General features: G+C 37.7%; 2 protein-coding genes and 1 non-coding gene across 5 annotated transcripts in view; 1 reads left to right on the top strand and 2 right to left on the bottom strand.

Moving 5' to 3' along the window:
- The window catches only part of LOC112191779, a 71,771-nt gene that overhangs the window by 35,751 nt on the left and 18,870 nt on the right, over nucleotides 1-17,150 (bottom strand). The gene's annotated exons all lie outside the window — the stretch shown is intronic.
- On the top strand, nucleotides 3,407-5,387 carry LOC112191775. Its single transcript, XR_005808692.1, has 9 exons — nucleotides 3,407-3,486; nucleotides 3,553-3,601; nucleotides 3,784-4,006; nucleotides 4,075-4,255; nucleotides 4,345-4,423; nucleotides 4,771-4,811; nucleotides 4,889-5,005; nucleotides 5,120-5,228; nucleotides 5,340-5,387. It is a non-coding gene; the product is annotated as an uncharacterized LOC112191775 (transcript).
- Nucleotides 9,906-15,286, bottom strand: LOC112191769 (TMV resistance protein N). Of its 3 annotated transcripts, none has more exons than XM_024331171.2 (6): nucleotides 14,583-15,286; nucleotides 13,383-14,466; nucleotides 12,981-13,262; nucleotides 11,860-12,897; nucleotides 11,170-11,788; nucleotides 9,906-10,351 (listed from the first exon to the last, which is right to left on the bottom strand). In XM_024331171.2, the coding sequence occupies exons 1-5, from the start codon at nucleotides 15,095-15,097 to the stop codon at nucleotides 11,192-11,194; spliced, it is 3,516 nt and encodes a 1,171-aa protein (XP_024186939.1). In that variant the 5' UTR covers nucleotides 15,098-15,286; the 3' UTR covers nucleotides 9,906-10,351; nucleotides 11,170-11,191. The 3 variants fall into 3 exon arrangements, with proteins under 3 accessions (XP_024186939.1, XP_024186940.1, XP_040372653.1); XM_024331172.2 differs by having other exon boundaries at nucleotides 9,906-10,317; XM_040516719.1 differs by having other exon boundaries at nucleotides 9,906-11,788.

Raw genomic sequence — 17,150 nt, 5'->3', positions numbered from 1 at the left:
TAGGGTCACTTTTCTGTTTCATATCCACATCTCGACCGTTCAGTTTTTAGGTACTAATTTATAGATCATCTCTGCAAAATTTCAGCCAAATTGGACGAACTAAAATATCTACTTTCCAAATCCTGACTTAAAATATCTGCTTGTACTCTTCATCATTCTCCCCCAGTTCCCACCGAGTTAAAGGTGTAGACGCCCCTTCCCAAACCACCAGGCTCTATCTGAAACCGTTTCAACATAAGAATGTGAAGAACTTTCCTTTGGGTAGCATTAGGTTTCTTGAGCGTCATTCTCCTGTATTTGTCCTTGAAGCCAACCTTTTCTTGTTAAAGAGCAAAGAATATGTATTTTCCTTTCCACAATGGTGCATCTTGATCAGATAACCACGGTCTTCCATAAAGAATATGTGTCGCCTTGTATGGTTGCGGGTGTGGCTGCATTTGAAATTTGAGGCGCTCAGTTGTAGAACTTGAGACAACACTTACCCAACGTCCACCATCAATACTCAGCCTTTGATCTTGTCCCCACAACGAACCAACATCTGGAATATATCTGTTCGTCGCCAATCCTTATCGTGAGTTGTAAGAGGTGCTAGATTGCGTCTAACAATAGAACAGAATGAAGTATCTAAGTCTTATTCTAGATCAGATGGATCATAAGTTCCGTAGTCGAAGGTACTGTCATCCCCACCTTCCTTTTGGACTTTGGTGTTCCGTCTCTTCTTTGTCGCCAGTGTTGGTGTCTTGGACTATAGTATCCTTTTCTTTATCTGCCTTCTTAGTTGCGGAAGCTTGCCCATATCTTTCTACTTTTGTGAGCCGAGTGTCCATTGATTCAAGTTGTTACAAAATCTTCAGCAACAAACCATCTCGCTGATAATCAGTCAGAAGGCCCCTGAAGTTTTTCCCTGATCGTGTAGCCATTGGATCAAACTGTTTGTTTACAGACGGCGCCAAAATGATGTAGAACCAATAAAGCAAAGGAATTTATAATAAGAAACTTAAGAAGAAAAGAGATAGAAGTACTAGCATCACACCAGTAAGATTCTAGGATAAAACTACTAGCATCACACTAGTAGGGTTTCTAGGCATCACACCCAGAGGACTTAGGCATCACACCTAAGGTTAGGTTGCATCACACAAAACTGGAGAGAAGTAAAAGCTTTCAATTTTTATTAACTAAACTCTGAAAATAAAACACTACAAAGGCCTCTATACATAGGGAGGCTCAAACAATTCTACAATAACTAGGAATATCCCTATGCTTAAAGAATCCTAAAAAAATAATCCAAATAATAATAAGATTCCTAATAATAAAAGCCTAGATTTATTTGAACTACTTTCCAAATCTTGACTTAAAATATCTACTTGTTTTCTTCATCGTTTTGTGTAAAAGATTGGTGTTTTGATTTTGAACAATGTCATTACCATCGGTTATTATGTGTTGGTTTCACAATTTGGAATGGATATGTTTCCCAGTTTTTATCATTTTATTTTCATACCAAGATTGCATCTTTTCCATGGTCAACAATGCTGGAGTTGATTATACAAAGTAACAGCACTCTGTTTTTTGAAGGGAAAATTAAAAGGGTTTCTTGATTTGTAGGAGGGATTCAAGTTTTGGAGGGAAAGAGGATGAGCTGGCAACAACTCTGTACAATAACAGGCGGGAAAACTTGAACGGACTATTATACCCCCCTAAATATGTCAGTTGGCTTCCCCGTAATGGAAAAGTTAACGTCATGTATTTAAATGTAGTCGGATTTTATAATCCAAGGACCAAAGTGTAGTTAGCACTACGCCAAAAACCTCAACAGACTACGCTTTTCACACAACGAAAAAAAAATTTCTGTTGTGTGTTGATGGAAATTGCTTCATACAACATGTTTAAGGAGCTTCCGTTGTGCGAAGATGTTACAATTCATAATTTTTTAGATAGAAGAACATTGTACAACACTTATAAGGATGGTTCGTTGTGTGAATGAAAAGAAAAATGAGCGGCACATTTCCCTCCTACCTTCACTCAAATTCAGCTCCAAATTCTACCTCACATGCACTGATTTTTTGCTACATAGTACAACATAATAGTTATATATGTTGTATGAATGTAGATTATAAAATGTCACACAACAGTTTTTTTCTTTCTGTTGTCCAAGTGAGGAAGGTGCATCTAAATTGTCATTCATTTCCCTCCAAAACGAGCAAATTTTGATTGAAATGTAAGTTACATATATGTACTCCTACAACGTAATTACTTATCTGTGTTGTCTGAATGAGAAATGTTTATCCCAGCGCCAAAATTGATTTTTTGATTGCACACAGGCGGCAATGTTCCCTCCTTACTGCCTTAGCTCAAATTAAATGTCTTCAGAATCAGACAATATAACTTCATTTATGTGTTGTCTGATTCATGAATACAAAATAAAAGGAGTCAGCTGCTCACGCCTTTGACAACTTATCTAGGCTGGGCTTAGAGAGTTTTGTAACTTTTGTCTCCCACTTGATTTATTTCCAAGCACTAGAACAAAACACTCGGCCTTTTCTTCTAGCAAAACACTATCATTCTGAAAACACCCTCTTCTCAAAAGTCAAAACAATCGGCCATCACCATTTCTCATTCTCCTAGTTTTATAGTTTTTCTCTAGAAACTCCATTTCAATTCGTTGTCTGGTGATTGGGTCGGGATTCTCCATTGGAGTTCTCCTGTCTGAGTTGCTAGTACATGGATCCCTAAATCAAAAGAGCTCTATGGAAACCCCCAACCGAGTTTTTACAGTTAAGGCTGGCAAACTCGACTCTCCTCTCGATTCTCATCGCTTCGCATTCATTTTCCTCCGTTGAAATTGCTCTCAATAGATTGCCTGGGGTCTGTAATCGGAGTCGGATAAAATTAGGGTTTGGGATTCGCTTCAGTTTTTACAAGGCTTCCCGATTTCGATAGCGATTCAGGGCGAGATAACATTCTGGTAAGTAATTTTGATTGCGGAAATCAGCTATTGGGGTTGGGATTTGGATTTTTTGTGGTTTTGAGTATCGGAGTTAGATATGGAGCTATGGATTTGGGATTGAAACGGAAAATGTTGAAATTTGGGGATAAATGCAATACCAGGTCGATGGGTTAGATTAGAAAATTTGGGGTTTTGTTTGAAATTTATTGAATCGATGCAAATTATTGATTTTGAAGGTTTGATTTAAGTTCTTGGCTATTTCCAGGTTACCCAGAATTTGTAATTGTTGATTTAGGGAAGAGGATTGATACTCTGGAGTTTAGCATTATGAAGGATGTTGGTACTTCTTCTCCTCCAAAGAGCTCAAAGAGATGAATTACGAGGAAGAAAACCAGAGGTGAAAAGGTGGGTGATAGAGGAGATGCAGGTCATCAGTTGAGATTCCTGGCAGGTTGATTAGCAATGGCGGCAGCAAAGTTGCTTACTTGTATACTTAGTAGGGCAAGAAGGGAACCAATCAAGATGCCATGCTTGTTTGGAAGGTTAGTGATGACTTGGTGCTTACTTTGTTCTAGATTTGAACCTTTTGTTGCTTTGTGTATGATCAGCAAAACCAAATTGTTTGACTTGCAGGGAGCATCCAGCTCAGGAGCTCCTGTAAGTACTTGAACTTGTGCTAGAGTTATATTTAGTGAATACACACCCCATTTTTGATTTAGTATACTTTTGAGACATTGCACTCACGAGGATATGCTTAGGGTCTTGTAGGAAGTTATTAAAATTTAGGAAGACAGTTGACTTGTTAAGAAAAATAAGCTAGAATTATTGTGAAGCATCAGAGCTTTAAGGGGGAAACTTATCAACCAGATCAAGGAAAACTAAGGAAATGCTACCAACGGGATTCAGCAGCTAAAGCTAAAAGAAATGTCATTCCCTCTCGATCGAGTCCTGAGGATGCTCAGCTTGCTACTTTTTTCACTCACCTGCATCATAAGTTCCATACGACCTTGAAGTCATTGGAATCGTTTCAAGCTAAGAACTCTGAGCGTGTGTTCAATACAGGTTTGTTTGATCCCTGTTGTTAATGTTGAGGTTTTGGAGTTGGGATGGGATTGTGAATATGTTTGCAGTTATGACTTACATTCCTCAAGATTTTCGGTGGAGGCTTATTAGACTGTAGAGGGAGCGATCCGAGAGGAATGGGAGTGATCTGAGAGGAATAAGCAAGCTAGCAGAGATTGATGCTATGATTAGTTCTGGGGCAAGTAAACGTGATCGTTATGCTCTCCTGTGGAAACAACAAATGGAGAGGTGAGACTCCTCGCTTTTTTATTTTTGTTTATCCAGTCAGGTTGCTTCTTGTGATCCACCTTACATACTAGTTGTTCACGGCCTTTCAGGAGGAGACTGTTGGCACAGTTTGTTTCTGCTACTGGTGTCTACAAAACCCTTGTCAAGTACTTGGTTGGGGTTCCACAGGTATGCTCTTGTGGCATTTGCCTACCACTTTTATTTTGGCTGGTTTGGTCATTACTCTATCCTTGTTTGGACCTTTATTTCTAGTTCCTATTTTGTCCATTGCAACAGTTACCTGTTCTTAATGTCTGATTAGCACTTCACGATTTGGTGTGCCAACTATTAGGGTTCCCTTTGTGGTTCTCTCATGTTGTTCGTGTATTTATCTAGTGAGAGGGTGATTTTTGATGCAGTTTCAGAGTGTACATTATTCTGAGATATTTTTTAAATGCATGCTTTACCTCAGTAATATTACACATTGAGACTATGATAATTTGTAACTATTCTGGCACACTTGCTTTTCGGTGCAGGTTTTACTAGATTTTGTTCGCCAAATAAATGATGATGATGGGTAAGTTATTTTGGGGGAGTAGAGTTTATAGCATCTTCGATAGGAACATAATGGCTTTCTGCATCCTTTATTAATAGGCCCATGGAAGAGCAACGACAGCGTTATGGACCACCTTTGTACGGCCTTACAACTTTGGTGCTTCTTATACGTCTGGCTATTTTGCTGTCTCGGGGGCGGTTTGAAACTAGAAAATTGTGAGACACTTTGCATAATTTTTATCTCTAGTTTTTCTATCCAAACCATATTCCTATTTATCTTTCCTGTTGCACTTTTGTTTGCATTGACTTTTTGTTTCATATAATGAGCAGAAACAAGAAAGAGGTAGCTGTCTTGGAACAATCTGTTGACGTCTACATCACTGAGTTTGAAAGTTTATTAGGTTTATCAAGTATTAATGCTATTTCCTCTGTTGACTTGGTAACATTAGACGTTGATGTTATTATTTATGGTAATGATTCTTTTCACCCTCTCTTCTTAAAAAAAGCATATTACTTTCAAAGTTTCAATTTATCTACCCTTTCCCTGTAGCTAGTGTTTGATTATTTCTTTACACCCTTTCATCCCAAAAATGCGTAAAAGTGAAAATTGACAAATAGATTTCATGGTATGCTGCTTCTAATCATGCATCATTTAAGTTTGCATGAACTGAGATAGCTAAATGCCAAAATGAAGTTGTGTTGTCTTCTTGGGCCACAAATCTGACTTCAAATGTACTGCCCACTGCCGCTAGACTTTCAGCTGTTTATTTCTATATCAGTTAATGTAATATGCATTTTTTTCAGTGAGATTTTGCGAATTCGCCCTTCTTTATTTCAGCAGAGGTTGTTGGTGCATTAGATGGAGGGTTAGATTCTGTTCTTTTTCTTTCTTTCCTTTTCTTTTTCTCCTTATCATGCTTCACTTCTCTACATTCAAAATATGTATATACATATATAATATATAATATTTATTCGCTTCCTGTACAGGAATAATGATGATTACAAAGAGACAAATGTTCCTGCCGGTAAAACACATGGGGTATGTTTCATATCTATTGGACTCCTTTAATTTTGGGTGGATGCTACTTATATTCATTCGGATCAGCATCACCCTTTATCTAGTCCAGATGTGATTGAGGGATCATTTTGAATGTGTGACTGAAACCCCAAGTAACTGGGTAATGTGTTATTTGATTTATGATTTGTTGGTGTTTGTAAAAAAAAAAAAAAAAACTACAAGTTTTCAATTCTAGTACATTGAGAGTAAGAAAAATCTGAAAACTTGTCCATCTAAACTGAGTAATGTGTTATAAGATTTACTCAAGCTTAGTATAGTAGGCAGTGAAGAAACTTAGTAAGTAATATAGGTTCAGAAACAACCTGCTTAACTAGCTGGTTTGTGGTATAGAAACAATCCTGCAATTATCCTATTCAGTTTCTCTATCAAATATTATTGCAATACTGCTCCAAACTTATGGCATTTTGTAATTTCATCACTCTTTTAGGTTTCTCTGTCTGTGGACTCGATAAATTCGTATATTGCTTGGGATTTTTCGCTTGTGCAAGGGAAGATAAACTTGGTATCGTTCCTAAATTTCATTTAATTACTCGGTGAATGTGTCTTCTTCTTTCATAGCCTGATGAAGTATTCTTTCATCTGTGATGTGAATGCTCGGGCCTTCTTCATTTCCTGTAGTTCTCCGTTGTGTAACTCGTGCTATTTTCTTGTATGCCTTGTTTGTTTGGAATGAGATTGGTAATGAGTCCAATAAAAGTTATTGATGAAATGGTAAATTTTAAACTGTATGAAGATTGTGTGAGGATGTTGGGTTGGAATATTCACTTTCTGGTCATTGTTCGACCGAAGGTAATATTATGAGTACTATGAGGTTGAATATAGCAAAAAAGTGCTCCCTTTTCAGATTCTCCAGGGATATAATGGCTTACTGAGATAATATTAATATTACTAAGATATCTTCGATAGTTATTTTCTGAGATAATATTTACTTCTGATATAACATTATGAATGATATATGTTATTCGTCTTGTGAAGGACCTTTAGACATTACCTAAACTGCTATGTTTGATAGTACTTTAGTAGTTCTTGAATGTATATTATCTTTGAGTTCAGACGATTGATAATGAGATATGCTGTATAATATCAGTATGTGTTCCAATTATTAAAATAACTCTATATACTTCTTTATGAGAAATTTCTGAAGATTGATGTCTGTGGTCAGAATGGTTAACTCTATATACTTCTTTTGTTTCATACATAAATGATCACTATATCGATTCGAAGTTTGTAAGTGACATTGGTTGGTATATATTAGCATGTATCAATCAAATCATATTAAGAGTGTAGCAAATTACTAATATACAGCTCAAAGATGTATATGACTTCTATTTGGACAACTTGACTAGCAACTTTCAATATTTAAATCATAAGCATAACTATTGGATATATGCACTTTTGGATGGCAAGCAGAAGGTTGTGTTCTGATGGATAGAAAGGAATTTCAACTTTCTGAAGCTTATTTGTTTGTATATAGGTTCTGGACTAGCTTTTTGGGCTGAGGTGTCTTTGGTTGGACATTTGGACAGAAATTGCAAACCACTCACTTCAACTTTAAAGGTTTGACACCATGGCTGCACAGACTAAGTTCCTGGAATAGTGGGAAGACGAGTTTGTATCAATATGTTGGCTATTGAAACCAAGTTCCTGCACAAACTCTATATGTGGAATGTTTTACGTAGTTGTATCAGATTTTGGGAAATGCTTTTAACATTAAGAGATATATGAAATAGGTTTGATTACTCATTTGAGCATTTGCAATGTGTTTTCTTTCCAATTGATCAACGATCTAGACGTACCATTATTTAGGTAATAATGGAGCATTAATTTTGCCTAATTCTGATCACACAATGATCAGGTAACAAAAATAGGACAAAAACACATTGTAATCAATCATATCACACATCGGTTTTTAACAAATCAGTGTCTTCTAATTTATACTCAGACAACAGAATTAATTGAACTCTGTTGTCCTAAAAGTTAATCACATAACATAATCAATTGAACTCTATTGTCCTAAAGTTAATCACACAATAGATATAGTCCAAGAACTGAAGTTTGAAGATCAATCAGACAACAGACAGAATAAAAATATGTTGTCTGACACGCTTAACAAGTTAACATACAACAGCTTAAAGCTGACACTGTTGTCTGAAGACAGCGCCTCAACTGCTGCGCAGCTGTGCTTCGCATATGCCGAGCCATCTGCCGAGCTATCACACAACAGTTATAACACATACCTGTTGTCTGAATGTTTTTCACACAACTGTGTTCCACCGTTGTCTGATTTTTCATCAGACAACAGCTCACTCTATAACAGTGGGACTCCAAATCCCACATCGGTTTTCTGCCGTTGTCTGAAGCGATTTTTGGTGTAGTGTAGTGTAAAGTGAGACACGTTAATTTACAGTGACCTTTAGTTTATGTAGTGTTCGAAAAATTCTCCCTTATTGAAATAATAAGTATTAAACAGAGCATGGTCCCTCTTCCATTGCTAATAAATGTTGATTTTTTTTTTGATACAAAACTAATCAATGGTGATTACTCTGGTGCTATGTCTACAAGTAAGACTATGTCCTTAAGCACAAACTCTGGACCAGAAAGATTAAAAATTTCTAGGTTAAACAAGACTTCTAAGGTCCAATTAAGAAGTAAGAAATCTGACTTGAATTAACACATTATTAAGAAATTAGTGAGCATGAAGACAAGAATATGAACGCAACATATTTGGCCATACAGATGCATTTCAAGATTACAAGAAACAAGAAGCACTCGACCAAAGACTAGACCTCGGAATGCCTCAGTAGAACTACAAATTACATTCAAGATCAGTAGCTATATGTATGTTTTTGCCCTCTCCTATGGTTCAGGGGGTGCAGCAGAGTACACTGCTGCTATGCTCCCTACACCCTTGCCTTTAGTCCTATGCCATAGTACTATCATTCTCCATATTTCGTTGCTAACAGAAAAAAGAATTCTAGAAATACTGAGACAAAATGGAATGATTTACATATTGCAGCTATCAAAGAGGAACGATAAAAAACTCTTCGCATCAAAGTGGTTATAATGCTAACGAGAGCGTCTCTCTCTAAAACTTAGAGAGAGAAAACAGATCTGAAAAAAAAAAAACCCATCTCCCTCCCCCTTCTCTTTTGCCAGATCTTGATCCCTCCGGATCTAGATCGAAGGCTTGAGAGTTGGGGGAGGCCTCTCTCGTTTGGCTTCTCTGTTTTCTCAATTCCTCTGTTCTTCATCTTTTTCTCTTGCTTTTCTCACACCCCTGTGGTGATTTTGCTGGCTCATGTCCAGTTCTAGAGGACTTTGTTCCTCCTTTATTTGCCGATCAACCCAAAAAATTTTCAGATAAAAAAAAAAACTCCATGATTCCCCTCACTCATCACCTCACACCAGCTCCCCTCCATCTACCAAACACCTGTTCCATGAAGGATTTCGTGGCTACCTCGTAAAAGTGAGAATCACTTACCAAAAGGAGTATGGGTGCTCACGCATGGGTGTTTCACCCCCCATTCACCACTGGATTTTTTCTTTGCTATTGGCTTCTGTCCCATTTCGGTGGCTTTGTTCCCTTCTCGGTTTGAGTCTCTTTGGTGGAGAAGAGAGAGTCAATGTGTGGTGTGGTATTGGTTCATTTCTCTCATCCCCTTTAACTTTGGTTTTGATTGGATCTGCTTTTTAGGATTGTTCTGGCAACGGTTATTCGGTACTCATCACCTCGATTTAGCACTTCTCGCATCCTTTTGGCTTCTGGAAGCGGCGGTGGCAATTGTTCGGAAGAGTTTGGGCGGCGGCGGTTGTGTTAGTTTTGTAGGAGTTGATGTTTTATTTAATTTTTAGGGTTACACTTTTTGCCCAATCCATGTGGATTATGGTTGAGTTGTAATTTTCCTTATTGGGTTTATTTGTACTTGGGCCTTGTTTTGGGCACCTTCCATTGGGTTTACTCCCATTGGTAATTATTAATGACGCTTCATTAATATCCAAAAAAAAAAAAGAAAAAAAAAAGAGGAACGATAAAAATAGTAAGTTAGTAACCAATGTAATGATATCTCACGGGCATTATGCATTAACATTTTGCGAAAGAGAACATAGAAAGTATTGAATTGGATCACGGTCTTGGACTTCTACTTCTAATCTTCTACTACTCATAGAAAATTAATTTACAGGACACTAAAATTGCAAAAATAATTTACTACTTGTAGGAATGAATATGAGCGTAGAAGGAATGAGGACAACAAATGAAAAGGAATATGGAAGAGAAATTTCAAACCAATCAAAGCGACATCTTGATCAGCCTCATCTTAAAAACATCAACATGGCATCAGAGATAGCCCTGGCCAATGTGCCACAAATCTTGTTGTGAATGGGCTCCTCAAGTACTCAAAGGAAGAACAGTGGAAGACCATTGTCGCCAAAGAGACCACTAGCAGCCCAGCTGTACAAGAACCAGAAGAAGAAATGGGTAGTTCCTATAGCATGAGATGAATACAACTCTTTACGGGCAAATTTATTTTCCACATATATATCCCATAACTTATAAATACTGTTTGCTATAGAGTACAAACTAATAATCCTTGACAAAAGATGAAAAATAAAGTAAAAACTATAAACTAATCACAACTTGAATTGATGTCATCACATTGTTAGTATGTTGGTTGTAGCATGATCAACCTTGAATATGGGAGTGATGAATCTCAACTATTGGATTGTAAGGCTCCAAGACATGTTTATTCGTGGATGCAATTTTACATACAACTTTTCTTTTACTGGACAACGATGTTTTGGGTAGATTGTCCATAAATAAAGAATACTTAAACGAATGTAAGAACCCTTGCCACATTGATATACCTAGCAAAGTAGCAATGCAGCAATGCTTGTGGTTTAAAACAAAACTTGATGAGTCAATGCTTTTTCCTTAAGAAGGAAAGGGCTTGCATGCATGGATAAATACACACCAATCAAAGATATGCTTTCTGAAACAAAACAAAAGTTACAGGAGTCTAAATGAGAATAAGCATGTCAATGAGAAAAAACATGTTTAACATAAACAATTTATTGTATTACTCAAAATGGTATTGTTAGCCAAATTTACCCAACTATTTTTTTTTTTGAGAAATACACAAGTTGATTTATTTTTGATATTTGAGCTACATATAAAGACAATCTCAAACTAAAAGCTTCACTGATTGATGAACTTTTTATATACATATAAATTAGGGGGCTGAGTTAATCAGTTAATGGAACCTACATCAGACATAAACCATTTTTATAAATCACAAAAACATACCTCTCCATCGATTGCTTAGTATTCATGCCTTGAGTCTTTTAAAAACCGATTCTTTGTTAGAGCTACCAATTGCAATTGCACTTGGACCTTCCCCTGGCTCGGCCTCCTCCGAGTCACAATATTCACGACTCCGCTTCAAGATGTTGGTTTTTCCATCGAGGAGGTTTTTCAAATCTTGCTCGTACAACAATCTAGCCCCACACCTCTTCACACAATTCGAGCTTGGAGTACAACCACTAATCGTGTAAAAATGCGCGACGAATGAGAACCTAATAGAGCAGCTTGTGGTATCCTGGATTTGACCACGAGGCATAAAAGACACCCAAAGATGATCTCTACGAATCCCTGGTTTTTCCATCGGCACAGAGTATTCTCTACGAATCCCTGGCGATGAACATTCAATTTGAAAATAATCAAACTGATCTTTCTGATTGGCAAAAACAACACAAAACACAATGCCCATCCACTCTGATTCCCGATCCGGAGGCAGCTCCACAGTCAATGAATCTCCCTCGCTTTGAATATCGAACCACTCTGAAATTTTACTTCCAGGACTTACAATATCGAATGGCGGACGAAAAACATCACCGCTTAATGAGAGAGACGAGGGAGAGATGCCCTAAACCAAAAGGATCATGTTTAATAGGAGAGAGAGAGAGAGAGAGAGAGAGAGAGAGAGAGAGAGCATACCTGAGCGGCCAATCTACTTAGCATTGAAAATATTCCATTATTCAAGCCTTCATTGTCAATCAATCCAAAGCAATTGACGGTTGTTAAACGAAAGGACACCAATTCGGTGAATCTGCCCTGCTGTGATGGTTTTGACAACATTTTTAAGGAATCGCAATCGTCTGCAAATACTGATAATTCCTCATTCGATGGGAGATCCGGTAATTGTTGAAGCCTTTTGCATCTCTTCAAATTAAGGAACCGAAGCTTAGAAAGGCATTTAATGCTTGGAGGAAGACTAACAAAATTATTTCCACTAAGATGCAACCATTCTAGAGACGGCAAGCAGTAGCCAATATCGTCGGGGATACCTCCTTGACACAGATTACAATAATCTAGAAATAACCCCTGCAAAGACGATAAAGCCCCTGGAGATGGCAACGCCAAGCACACAGGCTCTGGACCCTTTTTTTTAAATAAGCCCGTAAAGCCCATGTAAAGCTTCCTTTTCATAGATGATCCACCAAAAATTTGTCGCAAGGCTGGCGGCTTGTCTTTAGTCTCCCCCGTATTTTCTACAAGTTTCTTAAGCTTTGGGCATCCAGACATTCCGAGTTCTCTAAGAGACTTCAGTTTAAAAATTGCGGTACCAGGAAGACTCTGGAGACTTTTGCTATCATTTATAAACAGACAAGTAAGGCCAACCAGATGTTCAATTGATGAAGGTAATTCCTCACTAGCGGTCCCAGATGCGTAGACTAGAGATAAATTTTTCATCCCTTCTCCAAATTCTGGAATCTTTACTTTTGAGCAGTCTTCAAGACTGAGAAACTCGAGAGAATCCATTTCTATCTTACTTGGGAACACCTTGACATTTTTACATCCATAGAGTGTCAACTGTTTAAGCTTTTTGTTCACTGCAATGGATGGATGGACCTTAACTAAACCGTCACAACATGCAAGATCCAACTCCTCAAGATTCGGAATACCTGTGAAATCTGGGGTCTCCTTCAAGCTTTTGGACCACTTAAGATCCATATATTTCAAGTTAGGCAAGTCCTGTACAACACATGGAAGTAATAATTACCTTTGGAAAACATAAAACTCTGTTTTGAAGTAGAAAACATTATCAACATTGTTACCTGTCTTCCATCCCAAAGCCGGACAAGATTGTTTTCTTGCATCTTCAGTTCAGCAAGTATATTTGGCCGGAAACCAGCTGGAAGAGATTTGGAAGGATACCGATTCCAATTGAGAATTATCAACGAATTTGGGAGGGATTTGGGGCCTGAACTAATTATTAAATTATGAAATTCAAGAAACATTAATTTGGGCATCTTAGAGAAGCATTCACAATTCCAGCTTGAATCTGCCTCTTCTAAACGAGGTAAACATAACCGTATACCTTTTATCGCTTCTGTTCCCTGATATTCATTAGAACAAAGGAAAAGTTAGTTCCACACAGGTCTAATATATAGCATCCAAAAATAAAATGTATTTTTTATTTTTAAATTTATACTTGGATTATCTGTATAACTTCTTACCGTATTTCTCATGAATACATGAAAGATGTCATTACGATGACACAAGCGGCTGCGAAGACCGGGCTCCTCACGAGATTCTTGACGAACAATTTCCCATGCCATTTCTTGTACCAAACCATGCATCCGAACATTGTTGTGCTGATCGATAGTTATCAAAGATTTCTCAATGAGAAGTTCTATCCCATAATGACCACTAAGGTCACAACTTTCTAGCGATTCAATTACTCGCCCCTTCTTCACCCCTGTGTAGAAGAATGCAATGTCCAGAAAAATGCTTTTCTCCATGTAGTCCAGTGCATCATAACTTATTTTGAGTGAATTAAAAACCTTTGCATCACAGCCTTTCTTTAGTTTGTCCAATGCACTTTTCCATGCCTCTAGATCTCTCTTGTACAAAGAACTTCCAAGAATTTTAAGAGCTAAGGGAAGCCCTTCGACATAATCTACAAAACACTTGGAAAGCTCTAAAAACCCTTCCTCTGGCTGATCTTTTTCGAAGGCTTTGTGACTAAAGAGCTCAAGAGCATCATTGTCATTTAACCGCACTAGCTCAAATGATAATTCTATACGACGCTCGGTGAGGAGACGTTTATCTCTAGTTGTAACGATGATTCTGCTTCCCTCACCAAACCAAGATTTATGTCCGGCCAATTTTTCTAGGTGGTCACAACTATCAACATCATCAAAAACAAGAAGAACCTTTTTATTAGACAGGCATTTTCTAATGAAAATGGTTCCTTTGTACTCATCCCAAACTGGGGAAATATTTTCCTTCAAGATTTGGGAAAGAACCTGATTTTGAAGATTGATTAGTGGACCATGATCAAAAAGAAACTCAGCCACATCAAAATGATGGGAAATTTTCTCGTACACTAGCCTAGCAAGGGTAGTCTTACCCACTCCACCCATACCCCATATTCCAATAAATCGAACATCCTTTTCCTCAGGAGCTAAAAGCAACCGCATCTGCCTAAGTCTAAAATCAATTCCGACTAACTTTTCTTCAGAATCTGACAATATGATTGTAGGACGCACTTTCTCCCACACACGTTTCACGATGACTTCTATAAGCTCTCTTTCACATCTAACAGAAATATAGACAATCATCAGGCTAATAATATATATGTATATAGTAGAACAGTTCTATGACAAGTCAAAACTTAGAAGACAACAAACAAGGGGTGAAGTTGTAGAGCTTACTTATAATTCTTGGCATCCCATCCAGAGAGATTGGCCACTTTTCTTAAAGCTTCTCTCCACCTCTCCACCTTCTCTATTTGATCACTGAACTTCACTTCGTGCTTAGCAAAGGCGTCAGCAAAGCTGCTCCTTTGATGTCGAACGTCGGATGGATCCACATTAAAGAAAACAGGCAGAATTCTCTTTTTTCCCTTTTCCATGGACTCGATAATTTTGGAAAGTTCATCCAAGCACCAAGTGGAAGAAGCATAGTTGGGTGAGAGAACAACTATGGCGAGATGTGATTGTTCGATAGCGCTCAAGAGCTCCGGAGAGATACTAGCTCCGATTTCAAGCTCTCTGTCGTCCTTGAATATCTTGAATGCTTGCCAGAACTCCAGTTCGCGGTATAAATGGGAGATGAAACCCCAGCGGGTGTCTTCACCCCTGAAACTCAAGAAGACGTCGAATTTCCAATGGGGAGGTGATTCATCCCAAGCAAGAGATGGGGAGGCTCTGTGGGTGCTCAAAGCCATTGAAACCACCAAGATCAAAAATTAAGGTTGAGGGAAAACCACTGTGAAGTGTGGAAACTGGAAGAGGAAATGAAAACTAGTTGCAGAGGAAATCATGAACTCTGAAAAATGAAAAGTGAATGGCCACCAAGTGTAGGGAAGTAGAGATAAAGAGTTTGGAAAACCGCGTAGTGATAAAGTAGGCGTTTTCTTTACTTTTCCTACATTTTCTTCTCGCCTTCCTAAAGTTGTGGGCCTTGGCGTATGACTGACTCATTTGATCATAGTACAGTTATCTGTGAACGTTTTTTTTTTTTTTCGATGACACATTCATCTGTGAGCTTTTGTAAGTTTGTAACTACTAAATTATCTATTAAATTGATTGTAGTGACTTGTAAATCTTTTGAAAGTAGGGTTTTTAATGAAACTTTGTTGTGGCTTGGAGTTACACATTCTTTCTTTCCTCTTTGTTTCTAATTTGTTTACGTTTTAATCTTACAACCAGTATTCAAACTGTAATGTGTTTCAGCTAGCCATATCAGGCTAGAAGAAAATATGTACAAACTAGCCACCCTATTTTTCAACTCTTGAGCTGTGAGTCTTTACAATTTTAAAATTAATATAGAGTATTGTAAAATATATTATAACCCAATACAATCCCACACCATTAAATATCAGTATTTTGATAATCCTACTTTCTAATGCCATGCAATACCAAACATGGTTAAAAATTGGTGCAGATTAAGACCCCCCACAGGAATTTAGGACAGTCTCATAACATAAGGGGGTGTATACTAGTTCCACGATATTTTAGTGACTTCTCAAAATGAAGACTAACATTGAAAACATGTCAAACCCTGTCCTATAGTTACGTTTGTTAAGCAATTGGTGTGGAGTTATGTCCTTTTTCTTCTTTAGGTTTTTGACTGGCCAGGGTGTGGACTTAAGTGGTATATGGTAACAAGAAAGTGTGCAGGGATTTACTCTCCTTCGGTTGGCAATTCAAGGTGTGGACTCCAGGACTTTACAGTGTAGGAAAGTAATTAGACGCGTTTTCTTTACTTTTCCTTCTTTTCCTTTTCACCTTCCTAAAGTCGCAGTGTTTGAAAGTGCTATTGTTCATAGCAGTCCGATTTCTTCTGAAAGCTAGGTTCTTCTACAATTAGAGCCTCTCAAGCTCGTCACAACTTGCACCGATTTAGATTTTTGGATAGAGGCCCAACAGCAAATGATGTCATTTCGCAAGACCGGCGACTTGGCAATTGGTGTTCAATTTCGGCCGAATTATGGTTTAAAACATTTCAATCAGTCCATATTAATTAAACGTTTTCTCCAGAGGTCGTCTGTCAAAAAGGTTTGTCTAAGAAAACCCTAGAATTTACATTCCATTGTAGGGATATTCCTTTCCAGTCGTGGAAAGATCAAAATCTTAGTACAGCGGTAACTGTTACAATAGCTCCTGGTTAAATTTAGATTATTCTGCTTAAATTTTACGCGATGATATGTATTAGTGCTTTCAAGGACTACTAATTGTGTTCCCTAGGAGTTCAATAGCTCTTGGGGTTTTTAAATTCAAGTAATTTTCTTTTTTGTTTGTGTAATTTTTGAGAATTTTAAATGGTTTGTTTCTTTTTAGGGTTTCTGGAATTTCAAGACGTCGAATGACTAGGCCAAATGCTGATGAGGTTCGTGGGCAGTGGTGGATCCAGGATGTGTATATATATATATATATATTTTTTTTTTTGAAGAGGAAAAGAAAATTACAACACAAAGCCTCTAACAACACCAAAACTAAATTGGTCTAAATTAAAAGCCGAGCTAGCTGAAAGAGGAAGTTTGTCTCGCCATATAATCGCATTCGAAGATTGATGTCCAAGGGAGGCAATTGCGTCCGCCACAAAATTTGCTTCACGAGGAATATGAGAGAAAGAGATTTCCTCAAATATACTCGAGATGCCTTGGATGTCATGAACAAGAGAACAAATTTTCTAAGGAGGATCACTAATCTTGTTAACACAGTCAATCACCAGCTTTGAATCACCCTCCACTAGAATCTTAGAGCAGTTGAGATGCA

The sequence above is a fragment of the Rosa chinensis genome, chromosome 3 (assembly GCF_002994745.2).
Source record: "Rosa chinensis cultivar Old Blush chromosome 3, RchiOBHm-V2, whole genome shotgun sequence".
NCBI classification, from domain to species: domain Eukaryota; kingdom Viridiplantae; phylum Streptophyta; class Magnoliopsida; order Rosales; family Rosaceae; genus Rosa; species Rosa chinensis.
Note: the sequence above shows the minus strand (reverse complement) of the source record. Positions and strands in the feature narration are given on the sequence as shown.